A 13,260-nucleotide genomic window follows, 5' to 3' on the forward strand; every position below is an offset into this window, starting at 1 on the left:
GATCTAAGTGATCTTATTTGTGAGGTTTCTAGTAGTATTGGCATATTATCCTTTAAGATATTCCTCTATCTGTCTTTTCCTAAGATGTTATGAGTTACACTGAACAGGACTGCTAAACAGGATTACTGCATTCCGGATGCAGTAATCACTAATCAAGGAACCACGAAGAATACTGCCATGGACACTGACAGGGCAAGGCAGTAGTGACTGGTATATAAACAGAGAGCTAAACCCAGTCCCTTCTAGCACTGATATTGTTACCTAATTGGATAATGAAATGTTTGCAAAGAAACAACCAAGCTCAGAGAGCCCCAAGGTCCCCACAGTGGCATCCTGAGCTATTGTATTGTTATTAATCTATTCTATTCTATTATTTCTAATATGTATTTAAAACGTAGCTGTTTTATAACCTGAAAATTCGAACTAATTAGAAGTAAAGAATCATAAATATAATAAAATATACTGCCGTAATAATGTAATTTATTGCTTAGATATTATGTCTTCCTTATAACAGTCTTAGGGAAATTAATATTGAAGTATACAGACAAAGCTACATATCTACCATATGTACTGTTTTTAATTGATTTTGCTAATCAAACAAAAAAAAGTTGCCAGATTCATTTTCTGTTCTGGATGGATGGAATCAAACATCTTTTTTTAAAAAAAATGGAGAGTACCCCTTTCACTTTGGAAAAGTGGATAAAACATTTTAACCTCACTACTTCTGGAGTCTCTCTACTGGGTATTGGCTGTTCCTTGCTGTGGGTAAGATTGATAGTTTGTCTTTCTTACCTAAGATGAAAGATAAAAAGGCACCCCATCCTGTTCTTATTCATGTACAGTGTCGGACTAAAATTGTTGTTGAATCTTTAATACTGACGAGGGCATAATCTGCACTTGTAGACAATAAAATACTTAGGACTTTAAGTCAGATCATGTAATGCAGCTCCGATTCCTACCCTAGAACTTAGTTTTTATCTTTCATTTCCCAGCATCTGCTGCCAGAAATTGTTGTCTCACTTAGCCTTATGGTAAGGCTGTCTCTTAGCTTGAGAAGATAAGGCTGAAGCTTATTCTAAAGTAGAGTATAGAATTTTAGCTGCAGATTCTTTTCATTACTTTCCAGAATTTTCTCCCAACTTCAAAAGGAAGAAGATGTGTTTGCATTAAAATTGTTAGGATGTTTAAAGCTGACCTTTTCAGCTTCAGCTTTGGAAATAAAGTTTATCGTTTGTCAGATGTTATGTTGCAATTTCAAGGAAAGACAAGAAGACCATTGGAATCACTTTGAAGTCCTAAACTTTAATAATGGTGAACCAGAGGAATTATATAATGAACGTAAAGTCTTTAAAGATGAATGTGAAAAGAATGTGTTAAATTGAAATAAGAAAGAAAGCAAATTGGATGTCAGGACAAACTGGAATTGCCAAGAAGAGAGGAGAAGAGAAGCCAAAGCCAAGAAAGACAAAATCTCAGAAAGAAACCCAAAGAGTTTTTGAGAACTGTTAGAAAAGATAAGCAGCATTGCAGTTTATACAATATCTGCAGAAACGTAAGAAATGGAAACAGATATGGAAAAACATGAAAAGTCTTTCAAAAATTATCTGAATTCAGAAGGAAGTTCAAATGGATATGCTAAAGGACACCAATGGATAAGTAGTAACCAATTTTAAGGAGATGAAAGGAAGAGGGAAGGAGTATATTGAAACATTATGCAACAGAGATCTCAACATCCAAGATACCATAGAGGATATTCCTTACTTACAAGAACCTCTAATATAAAAAAATGAAATTATATCAGCATTTGGATCATTACCACCACAGAAAAAATCAGTCAAGTCTCTAAGCTAATCAAGCTATGAAAAATTGAATGGAAGTAGAGATACTTATTTTGGATTAACTGATGAAGAAGATGAATATTTAACATACACCGTGTTAAGTATTAAATATCATTATCTTATACTCCAATAGAAATATTTAGTGTAACATCATTTGTTAGCAAAAAAAATTATTGGCCAGCACCATTCTTCTGAAGCTTCTGAAATACCTGAGGTACTGCTGTGTTTCTCATATAATAAGGCTGGGTCTTATTTTTTTTTGAGCCCTGAAAAAATGGCTAGGCTGTCTTTTGGGGGGGTGAATTAATTTCTCCTCCCCAAGCACCCTTGCCTAGAGCACCCTGTGGGCAGCCACACCTCGCCACCAGCCGCTCCTAATGACCGATCATGGCTAAGCGTGGAGGGCTCCCTACCCCCGCCAAGCACCTTTGCTACAGACCCGGGTATGGTGTTGGTTGCAGGCTGGGTCAGCAGGCAGGTGGCGCCGGTGTGGATGTTGGCCTCAGCAGGGCACTTTAAATCACAAGACCTTCAGTGCCTGCTGCTGCTGCATCCTCCGCCGCTCTTGCTTTCCCTTTGCATTCCTCCACCGGCAGCGTTTTAGCCGCTTCTCGGGTAGGAGAGCCACCTCTGTAGCTTCCACAGTTCCCACTGGCACTGGCGAGAGAACAGCGGCAGCGCTGGCGGGAACTGTGGAATTGTTTCAGCTGCTTCTCGGGCAGGGGAGCTGCCTCCATAGCTTCCACGGTTCCCGCCAGCACTGCCACTGTTCTCTCGCCAGCGCCAGCGGGAACTGTGGAAGCTACGGAGGTGACTCCCCACCTGAGAAGCGGCTGAAACGCTGCCGGTGGAGGAATGTGAAGGGAAAGCAAGAGTGGCGGATGCCGAAGGTCTCACAATTTAAAGTGCCCTGCCGAGTGACCTGGCCTGCAACCAGCACCATACCTGGGTCTGCAGCAAAGGCACTTGGCAGAGGTAGGAAGCGCTCCGCCATGATTGACCATTAGGAGTGGATGGTGACGAGGCGTGGCTGCCCACGGGGCGCTCCTAAAGGCAAGTTCCCCCCGCCCCCCCCTAATTTTGCAAGTTTTAAAATAGCCTAAATTTGGGGGGGTGGGGCTTAATTTCATTTTATCCCTAGAAAACATGCTGGGTCTTCCTATTGGGGGGGCGTATTGTTGGAGAAACACGGTAGAACTTGTTAAATCTGTTAAAATTAAAAGTCTTACTATTAGTTTTTATAGATTTTTGTTATCTATAAATCAATTTGATATGCAGATGTTAAGAAATGAGTGGAACAAAGAATCAGAGATCCCTATATTGCGTGGACAATGAGAGAATGTTTTAACTTCTATTGCAAGAGTGTCAATGTACCTCAAATTATGATTTATACAACAAATAATATCTAGAATTTATTGGACTCTGTTACATTTGTATAGAACAAGACTATGTAAAAGCTGCATTGCATAGTCGAGCATCCATGAAAGCCCTGGAAAAAATAAATGTTGTAATGTGTTTGTACAAACAAATATCAGAAGAGTACAAGCCATAGTATTCCCTGTGACACTGTATGGAAGTGAAAGTTGGACTTTAAAAAACAGAAGAGAAAGATTATTGATGCCTTTGAACTTTCATTTTGAAAAAACAAATTACCAAGCTCAAATGATCCTACTTTCAGCATGTCATGTGAAAACGGACTCTTTGGAAAAGACTATTGTACTGGAAGAGTTGGGGAAAAGAAGGGGATGACCAGCAGCCAGATGGATGGACTCAATTACAGTGTGCATCATTGGGGGACTTGAAAGAACAAGTTGGAGATAGAGAAAATCTATGTGGTTATTAGGAGTTGAAAATTACTTGAGGAGTCAAAAATGAAAAAACCTATTAAGTTGATCATAACATAAGCAAATTGTTGCAGTTGCCATTTTATCTGCATATTACTTTAACATTTTAGTAATCTATAATATTTTAAATATCAATAATGTTTGCAGGTTACCATTGTTGGCTAAGCAGCCTGATTTCATGTTTGATTTTGGATGTAATATTCAAAAATAAAAGTAATGCTTATCTCACATTTTATTCTCTTTTTGTATATTACAGTTAGTTGTGAATCATCTATAATGGAAGCTGATAATCTTTCAATCTCCGAAATACCTATGGATTCTACAGAAGCACCATCTACATCTGCAGATTGTACCACTACTATTTCAGAAACTCCTATAGAAACTGAGGCTACTACTAGTAATGCTGAAAGCAGTACATCTATAACTGCCTTCAATGAATTTTCAGGACTTCAGCCTGTTACTCCTCCAGATTCTGTATCCTCTAGCACAGAGAACAATGCAACACCAATGACAGAAGTAGCAAAACCAAGGGAGTCTGCTAATGTATCTGGCGAAGCTGTAAGGCAGCAACCTGCTAATACCAGCATAGAACCTTTGCCCCCAGGGTATGTGAGATTAGATTAATGTTAGTGACATATTTTAACTAGATAGATGGATGGATAGATAGATGGATGGATGGGGAGGTATTTGTTAATGTGTTGGATTATACTAAAGTAACTGAATTTAATCTCTTGAAATCATTTATGTCTAATATATCTTTAGGTTATTTCTAGTATTTTCTATTGATTTTATCTATCCAGTGGGGCCAAAGTTGAAGATATTTCATCTGATTTTCTATATATAAATGCAAAAAAATAAATTTAATTGGGCATTGTGATGATGACTAACTTGTTTTAATGCTAGATTAACTCTAGTTTAAGAATGTAACCATGTAATAGGAAAGAAAAAGATTGTCAGTGGATTCCTTCCTTCCTGCAGCATCGTTTCCTATAACTGATCTGAAATAATAGAAACTTTTGTTTTCTATTAATTAAATTCTACTTTTTGTATTTTTCAAAGATGGGAACAAAGAAAGGATCCACATGGTAGAACCTATTATGTTGATCATAACACAAGAACTACAACTTGGGAAAGGCCTCAACCTTTGCCACCAGGGTAATAGTTATACTTTTCCATATATTAATAAACAATTAATAAAATTGTTACCTAAATGTAGAGATGAGAATTTGCTACAGTATGTTTCTTTGTATGTAAATTATACAATGAAATTTAAGTTTCTTTATAATAAGCTTGCTAAAATAAAATATTTTAGCAAGCTTATTATAAACAAAGAATTAAAAAAGCTAGCCTTTTTAATAATCTTTAAAAGTAAATGCATGAGTTTGAATTATAATTAGGATAGTATAAAGATGCTTCTTCTATCATACTTTCTTCAGTTATTTATGCCCTTTGACTTTAAGGTGAGCTTCCTGGACAATGAGAATAGGAGTAGGGGGATATTAGTCAGAGGTCTGCCCCATTTTGCACAACTTCTATTTCACTGAAGCTTTACTGCCATTCACTTCCAATTCACATTATTTAAGAGGGAAGAGGGGACTGGTAACATTCCTTTTATTAACTGTACTATGTCAATATACTAATCAATAAAATTCAACATAAAAATCATCAAATCTGTAACACATAAAAATAGTTTTAAAATTCACATAATTCTGATTGCTTTGGAGTGGCTCCCATTAATTTATTCTGTATTCAGACTAGTTTATTATAGATTTTATTTTGTGTCGTTGAATGATTTCTTTTTTTATAATAACAATTTCCCTGGTGATAACTTTCATGTTAAAAGCTTCTAGCTTTTAATCTAGAAAAAGTTCTAGATTAAATCTTCATACCTACTAATATACAATTAACAGTGCCCTATAACAAGTTATTTATTGCTATAACATGATTCCCAATATTGTAATTTCTTCCTAGCTGGGAAAGAAGGGTTGATGATCGCGGAAGAGTTTATTATGTGGACCACAATACACGAACAACAACATGGCAAAGACCAACAATGGAATCGGTTAGAAATTTTGAACAATGGCAGTCGCAACGAAATCAATTGCAAGGAGCTATGCAACAATTTAACCAACGATACCTCTATTCGGTAAAGCTAAAAATGTGTTTAGATTCTTCTTGTCCATTTTTATATATTTAATGCATATTAGTATACATATATGATTTTACATTGCCCTGGCAATGGTTGAGCTGAGATATGAAGCCGTGATTTAGCCAAAACCATGTCCTGTTTGACTTTCTTTTGATACCAGTCCATGGCTGATAAACTACTTGGTATCGGACTAAATATCTTAAGAATGTTGCCATAAACGAGGACTTCCAGTTTGGGCTTCTTCGGCGACGGACCGAAATCTGTGATCGTGCGCGGTTTCGATCCGTGCTCGCCGCCGGAGTGCCCCGAGCCAGCTGGATTCAGGGCAAAGCCACCCTGTAGAGGTGGTGAAGAGGGGGGGAGACCGCCAGCAGGGTCAGGGAGAGCTGTATCTCTCCTCCCCAGCTGGCCATTACTTCCTTTCCCGAAGGCGGTTGCAGCGGTGGTCAGAAATGGCCACCTCAAAGAAGAACCCGACCAGAAAAGATTGTGCAGGAGGAAGATAAGAAGAGAAAGCTTTGACTGACCAGGTTGAACTGAAAAAGCAACAACATAAGGTACCCTGGTATCTGAACTATAAAGAATAACATTGTTCCAAAGAAGATTTCTGAAGCGGCGAAGGAGAGAGAGAAGAGAAAAGATTTGTTTTTTTTTCTTTCTTTCCCCATACTGACAGTTGAGACTTAAGTAAGAAATTGAAAAAAAATCACTTTGACATTAATAGGCATTCAAGCTGAAAATAAAATGTCAAAGGGATAATAAAGATTTCTTGGATATTTAAAAACTTTTAAAAGAAGGAAAGAGAAAAGGAAAAACCAGAAGGGTGGGATATGGAAAAATGCAGGAGAACACCTGGAAGTAAAAGGAATTAACAGTGAAACCTTAACAAGATTTCTAAAAAATACATTCTAACTGAAACTTTGTAACAAGATAATAGAACCCCAGGAAGAGAAAGCGGAAAAAAGAAACAAGAAGAAACAGCCTTGGATTATTTGGATTACTTGGTGATTTTTGGAATTTTGGTTATTGGATTTAAATGACTAAAATCAATTGGGTGGTTGTTTAAAAGTGTTTAAAATGGCATCACTCTTGGAAGAACTGAAAATGGAACTTAAAAAACATAAAGAAGGTGCACAAGAAGGAAGAGGTTTTTTTGGCTTCGTATTTCAATTTTTAGAAATGGAGATCTTGAACTATCAGAAATAACAAGAAATGCTTGAAGAACAAGAAGGGCAGGACAAAGAAGAAGCCATCTTTAATGATCAAGTAATCCTATGTGGGGGGGAAAAGGAAAGGGGGGAAAGAGAGTGAAAAATTTAAAAATTGAAAAAAACAACCAAAAAAAGAACAGTTTGAAAAGCAATTACAATATTAGGAAGAAACAGAAGAGAGGATTACAGAAGAGAGAATTAGAATTAGAGAGACAAGGGGTCAAAAAGGGGAGGGAGAAGAAGAGGGGGAAGAAGGAAAGGAAAAGAAGTTATAAAGGACAGAAACAGGATATAGAGAAACAGGGGAAACATACAAGGATTAAAGGTATAAGCCTATTTAGAAGATACAGAGATAATGGGTGAAAATTTAATTAAATGAGAGGATTCTGCAAGGGTACATAAGATAGCATTGTTATATTAGAAATAGAAATGAATTTTAAAAATATGAAACAAGTGTGATTAAAGTGATAGATAAAATACTTATTGCAATGGAATGGAATGTTTGTTAATAAACAAATGAAATAAAGAGAGAATGAAATTAGGAAAGGATGGGAACATTTTAATTGTTACTAATGATTTATGAAAATTTAAGTGAAGAGAAATACGAAAAATATGAAAAAAAATAATGGAAATATTTCAAGGGTTCCTAAGGAAGTATGATATTTAATTGAAAAGAAATGTTAAAGATGTTAATTAATATTAATGGAAGATTGTAACTAACATTAATGGTTGAGCTGAATTGGAATAGAATTAGTATTTTATGTGAGGTTAGATATTGAATGTTATAATTGTAAAGGCATAAATTGAAGTTTAAATAAGTTCTGAATGGACAAAAATTAAAAGATACAAAGGTGTCACACTCCAATCAGTAACTACAGGGAAAAACTTGTTTAATGAGAAAAGAAAATATGAAATTGAAACAGGACAGACAAAAGCATAAACATAATGATTAGAAAGATATTGAAACTTAGAAAAAGATATGTAATTGAAGAATGTTGCCATAATAAATTTGTTAATTTTTAAAATGTTAGAAAGCTCAAAAACAGGAATTTTTGTTTTGTTAACTTCCTGTAGATAGTATAAGCTCAATTTTGGAATTGGGTAGTTTCTCTGATTAGAAAGACTCATATTTGTTTGTTTCATTATTTAGCAAATTTATATAGATTGCAAAGGAACTGATATTGACTGGATGTTTACATGGAAGGATTTTATTTATTTTTTATTTATTTTTATTTATTTATTTTTATCAAGTGCAGTTAAATAATAAAATAATAATAATTCCAATTTATTTTTTTCACTAGGCTTCAATGCTTTCTGCTGAAAATGATCCACTAGGTCCTTTACCACCAGGCTGGGGTGAGAAATATAAATATGTAAAATAATATTCATGCATTATTTTTTATATTGTTTACATAGCTCATTTTTTATTACAGAAAGGAGAGTTGATTCAAACGACAGAGTATATTTTGTAAATCACAATACAAAGACAACACAGTGGGAAGATCCACGGACTCAAGGGTATGTTGATAATCTGTTTTTACTCATTAAATAAAATGAAACAAAATTAAAATTACTGCGCTTTTAAAAAAGCCTGTTGACTAATTTTTTTAGCTTACAAAATGAAGATCCCCTTCCAGAAGGCTGGGAAATCAGATACACTAGAGAAGGTGTAAGATACTTTGTTGATCATAACACACGAACAACTACCTTCAATGATCCTCGTACTGGTAAATCGTCCGTGTAAGTAAAGTGTTAATGGATATTCTGAAATATATATGTATATGTATACCGTGTTTTTCCAACAATGCAGCCCCCGCAAAGGAAGTCCCAGCATGTTTTCTAGGCATAAAATGAAATTAAGCCCCTCCCCCCAAATTTAGGCCTATTTTAAAACATGCGAAATGGGGGGAAGGGCGGGGGGGATTTGTCGTTAGAAGCGTCCTGCGGGCAGCCACACCTCACTGCCAGCCGCTTCTACTGTCCAATCATGGCAGAGTACGGAGGGCTCCCTACCCCCGCGAAGCACCTTTGCTGCAGACCCGGGTATGGTGCTGGTTGCAGGCCGGGTCAGTGGGCAGGCGGTGGCAGAGTGGATGTCCGCCGGCAGTGTTTCAGCAGCTTCTCAGGCCTCCGTAGCTTCCACAGTTCCCACCGGTGCTGGCGCCTCTCGCACCAGTGCCGTCTCCAACAACAGCAGCAGCAGCGGCAGGAACTGTGGAAGCAGTTCAGCTGCTTCTTGGGTGGGGGAGCCAACTCCGTAACTTCCACAGTTCCCACCGCTGCTTCCACTGTAATACATTGGGGAAAAGTAATTTTTAGGGTGGAGATCTGGTCCAACGGATCCTGTTTAAAGCCTCAACAAAATGTGAGAGCTTCCTGATAGTCTTGATCATGTTTCATCTACAAAACCTTTAATAGAAGCTAAAGATGTTTCAATGTGCTGGCAAAGATGTTTCAGTGTGGAAAAGGGCCTCAGTTTAAACTAGGCCTCATTTCAATCTGATGCATCATGTCTCTCTCTCTCTTTCTCCCCCCCCCCTCCCCCCCTCCCAGACTGGCTTTGCTCTACTTTCCCAATGTGCCTGTGGGGCTGGCGCTTCAAACATGGATGGATGGGTGGATGGATGGGTGGATGGATGGCTAGATAGATAGATAGATAGATAGATAGATAGATAGATAGATAGATAGAGACAGAGAGAGGTAGGTAGGTAGGCAGACAGGCAGGCAGACCTTTTGGATGAATGTATGGATAGGTAGGTAGGTAGGTAGGTAGGTAGATAGATGATAGATAGATAGATAGATAGATAGATAGATAGATAGATAGATAGATAGATCTATATTGGTAGGTAGGTAGTTAGACAGAAAGACAGGTAGGCAGGCAGGTAGATAGGGAGGCAGGCAGGCAGGCAGACCTTTTGGATGGATGGATGGATGGATGGATGGATGGATGGATGGATGGACAGACAGACAATCAGAAAGATTGCGACAGCGGTGGCACTTTGGGAAAGTAGAGCAAAGCCAGAATGGGAATTGAAGTCCACACAAATTCCCAAGGTTGAGAAACACGGGCTGAATATATCAACCATTCTGGTTTAGAGTTTAGCATGCTGTTTGATTCTGGATTAGTCAATAAACCATGGCTTAGATCTTCCTGCTCTTTAATGCAGCTGCCCCTCTGCCCCTTCTCCAGCCCCCAGCCCCAGTTCTTTCTTTGGCTCCAATTTTGCAATGCCAGCCTCCCCGGGGCAGTGATGCGGCCGACTTCGCCCTCTTTGCTTCAACCCAAGGTCCACTTCCATCGGGCCAAGCAAGGGGAGGTACTGTGCACATGCTCATAGACTCCCAACTTCGGGGAAGCGTTCCGCCCATCTTTACGCTCTGCCCGGGAGGAGGAAGGCTTGCGGAAGCAGCCCAGACTGGCGGCAGAAGAGGGAACAATCACTTGGAAACCAACCAAGTAAGCTCAGGGCTCAGTTGGAAGAACCGGGCTGCAGAGGGAGGCTAGGTTCAAGGTCCGGGACAGCCACGTAGAGCCGAACTGAACCGAGCCACGCGCCTTGTAGACCTGCAGCTGCACCCACTCGCATCCTACACGCAAGCCCGGCTGGCTGGAGAGGAGGAGGCTGGGTGGGTGCTGCGCGCTCCCTTGTTCTCCTCTGGGGAAGGGGGCCCTAATGCTGGACCACCCACCCCTTCCACTGCGTGCCTTGGGAGGGTTTTGCTTTCTGGCCTTCTGGCGTGCCTCCACCGCATCTACTGGAGAAGGCAGCCTGCAAGCTAAGGTGCCTCCTTTCCGCCACCTCCCACCTCTCTCCCCCCCAGGCTTGGCAAGGCTCACCACGCGCAGGTTCCACATTCAAGACAGTCAATGGGCTGCCTGGCTGGCAGTCAGTGAGCCTGCGGGGCCAGCGCCTCAAATGCCCCCCTGCCGCCTCTTAGCGCCCCCCTTCTGGCCCCCTTGCCTCTTAGCACCCCCCTAAGGCATCCCACCACCCACTTTGGGAACCACTGCTCTAGATTTACTAAAGTATCTATACCTCCTCTTCCTTCTGCCCAGTAAATGATTCCTACATACTGCCATCAAATTCATCTTCCTTTTATGTCCTCAGTTCAAAATCACAATTGGGACCAGAATTTTGGTTGCTAAGTGATGGGATTGCTAAGCAAGATATCATATGACCTCATTTCTTAGCGATTGCAGTCCATGTTGGCAATTAAGCAGATTTTACTGGTTATTAGCCAAGGACCCACCACAATCCAAGCCATTCTGGACTTGGTTCTTTCCAGTCCCCGGGCATCAGTAAGGTAGAACAGCCTCCAGTTCCTCCCACATGCTTGTTTCTGCTCTTTTATCTACCCTGCATTCAGCCATGCAGGGCACTTGCTTGTCATACTCTGATATGCGTCAGCCACCCCAGCTGGGTCCCAGTCATCCTTGCGACCTTACAAAATAAGATCCCTGTCCTCTGTTCCCCCAGCTCACTTTCACCACTGTCTTTTTGTTTCTGTTGATGATGAGATGTGCCTGACCTGGCTGCTTTGCCCTATGGGGTTGACTTTACATGGTGATAAAGAAAGCAGAACGCTTTAAAGAGGGTAGAATACAACAAGCACTGATTTTTTTCTTATATTCCTGGATATATTCCTGGCATTGGCTTTGTACCAAGAAAAAAAAAGCAGCAGAAATCCAACCTCATATAGCCTAAGAGCACCACAAAAAAAATGGCATTTTGGTATGCTATTGCCCCTTTAAGCAACTCTGTACTCCCCACCACCACCTTTTTTGCTATGCAAAGCCAGCAATGAGGCCAAGGAGGTCTTATCAGCAGTGAGAGTAAGAACTTGGTTGTGAAGATAAACTGGAGTGTTGAGTACAGGGCAGCAGGTGGGAAAAAGGGCAAAGATAGTGGGGGGAGTTCCAGTGCTGCTGCAGATAAGGGTGAGTGAGCTGCCAAATGCGTGAAGTTTTATCATATGATCATGGGGCTCTGTAATGGCCATAGCTTCAGGCACAAGTCATAAGTCCCTTTGTTCCCAGCCATCCTAATTTCAAAACAATCACTGAACAAATGTTTCTAAGCTGATACTACCTGCAGATATCTGAGTTTGGGTGTTATATGAGTGAAGAATATGCAGGAGTTACATGTGATACAGTGTGATCTCTGAAGCATTAGGTGAAAGATTATATCATTTTAAATATTATTTGGAAGATAATGCTTTGCAGAAATAATTAAAGGAGCTATTTCCAGGCTTCTCTATAAGCTTGGGGGAAAAAAATCTCTACAGCATTAAGAAATCCATTCATGAAAATTAATGTGATTCTTAAAGCACGGACATCATTTTTCAGGATTTACAGATGTTTATAATGAGGAATCATTTCAGGTAGTCTGAAATATATAAATTGTGCAGGAGGTTTCAAGCTGAAGACTGTAGGAAAAGACAACCCATTAGCAATAGCACTTAAGTAGAAGTAGGGTAAGGAGGACTGTGAAGACTGGGAAGGGGTAGGCAGGCTAGTTAGATATACTGTGATAATTCAAGAGTGGCAGTAGTGGCAGCTAAATAGAGATGGTGAAAAGACATTGCTGAGAAGACTTGAAAGAAAGAGGAAGTCATCAAGTTAATTAGTAAGGATAATAGCAACCTAGGAAGGCCACTGGGAAAATCATTTCACTGGGCAGAGAAATACACAGGTTTTATATTGGGGAAATGAGGAAAGATGCATAGACTTGTTTTACTTGCTTTCTAAATTTTTTCCAGAATTTGGCTTAGCAAAACCCAGAATAACCAAGAAGATCTGATTTTAGATTAGCCATACTTTGACCTTTCTAGAACAGTTTGACTAAACTTCTGAGCCACAGAGTGTTTCTTTGGGATTCAAAGCAAACATCTGTACTATACTTTCATAAGAACCAAAACATTTTTGTTTGTTTGTTTTGGAATTGCATCATCTTGTTCGAAGATAAGATCATAAAATTAATCTAGAATGGAAGTATACATACATTAGCTGTTACATCATTTGTTAGACCAAATGAAATTTTCATTGTGTTGTGTTTAATAGATTTATATATGTTTTTTATAGAAATAAAGGACCACAAATTGCTTATGAACGCAGCTTTAGGTGGAAACTAGCTCATTTCCGCTACTTATGTCAGGTACTATACTGTCTAAATTTAAACTTTAAATTTACTTTTATAACTTTTGTGTTTATAGTTGGA

At 39.2% G+C, this 13,260-nt stretch overlaps 1 protein-coding gene across 1 annotated transcript in view; it reads left to right on the top strand.

Moving 5' to 3' along the window:
* Positions 1-13,260, top strand: part of WWP1 (WW domain containing E3 ubiquitin protein ligase 1) — a 64,436-nt gene that overhangs the window by 34,180 nt on the left and 16,996 nt on the right. The window contains exons 8-14 of the mRNA XM_026706009.2: positions 3,939-4,287; positions 4,742-4,837; positions 5,654-5,828; positions 8,344-8,398; positions 8,476-8,560; positions 8,654-8,782; positions 13,125-13,197. Of these exons, the coding sequence (XP_026561794.1) occupies positions 3,939-4,287; positions 4,742-4,837; positions 5,654-5,828; positions 8,344-8,398; positions 8,476-8,560; positions 8,654-8,782; positions 13,125-13,197 (962 nt within the window). The remainder of the gene's footprint in view (positions 1-3,938; positions 4,288-4,741; positions 4,838-5,653; positions 5,829-8,343; positions 8,399-8,475; positions 8,561-8,653; positions 8,783-13,124; positions 13,198-13,260) is intronic.

Source organism: Pseudonaja textilis, chromosome 3, assembly GCF_049901715.1.
Source record: "Pseudonaja textilis isolate UNSWEBS1 chromosome 3, rPseTex1.2, whole genome shotgun sequence".
Taxonomy (NCBI): domain Eukaryota; kingdom Metazoa; phylum Chordata; class Lepidosauria; order Squamata; family Elapidae; genus Pseudonaja; species Pseudonaja textilis.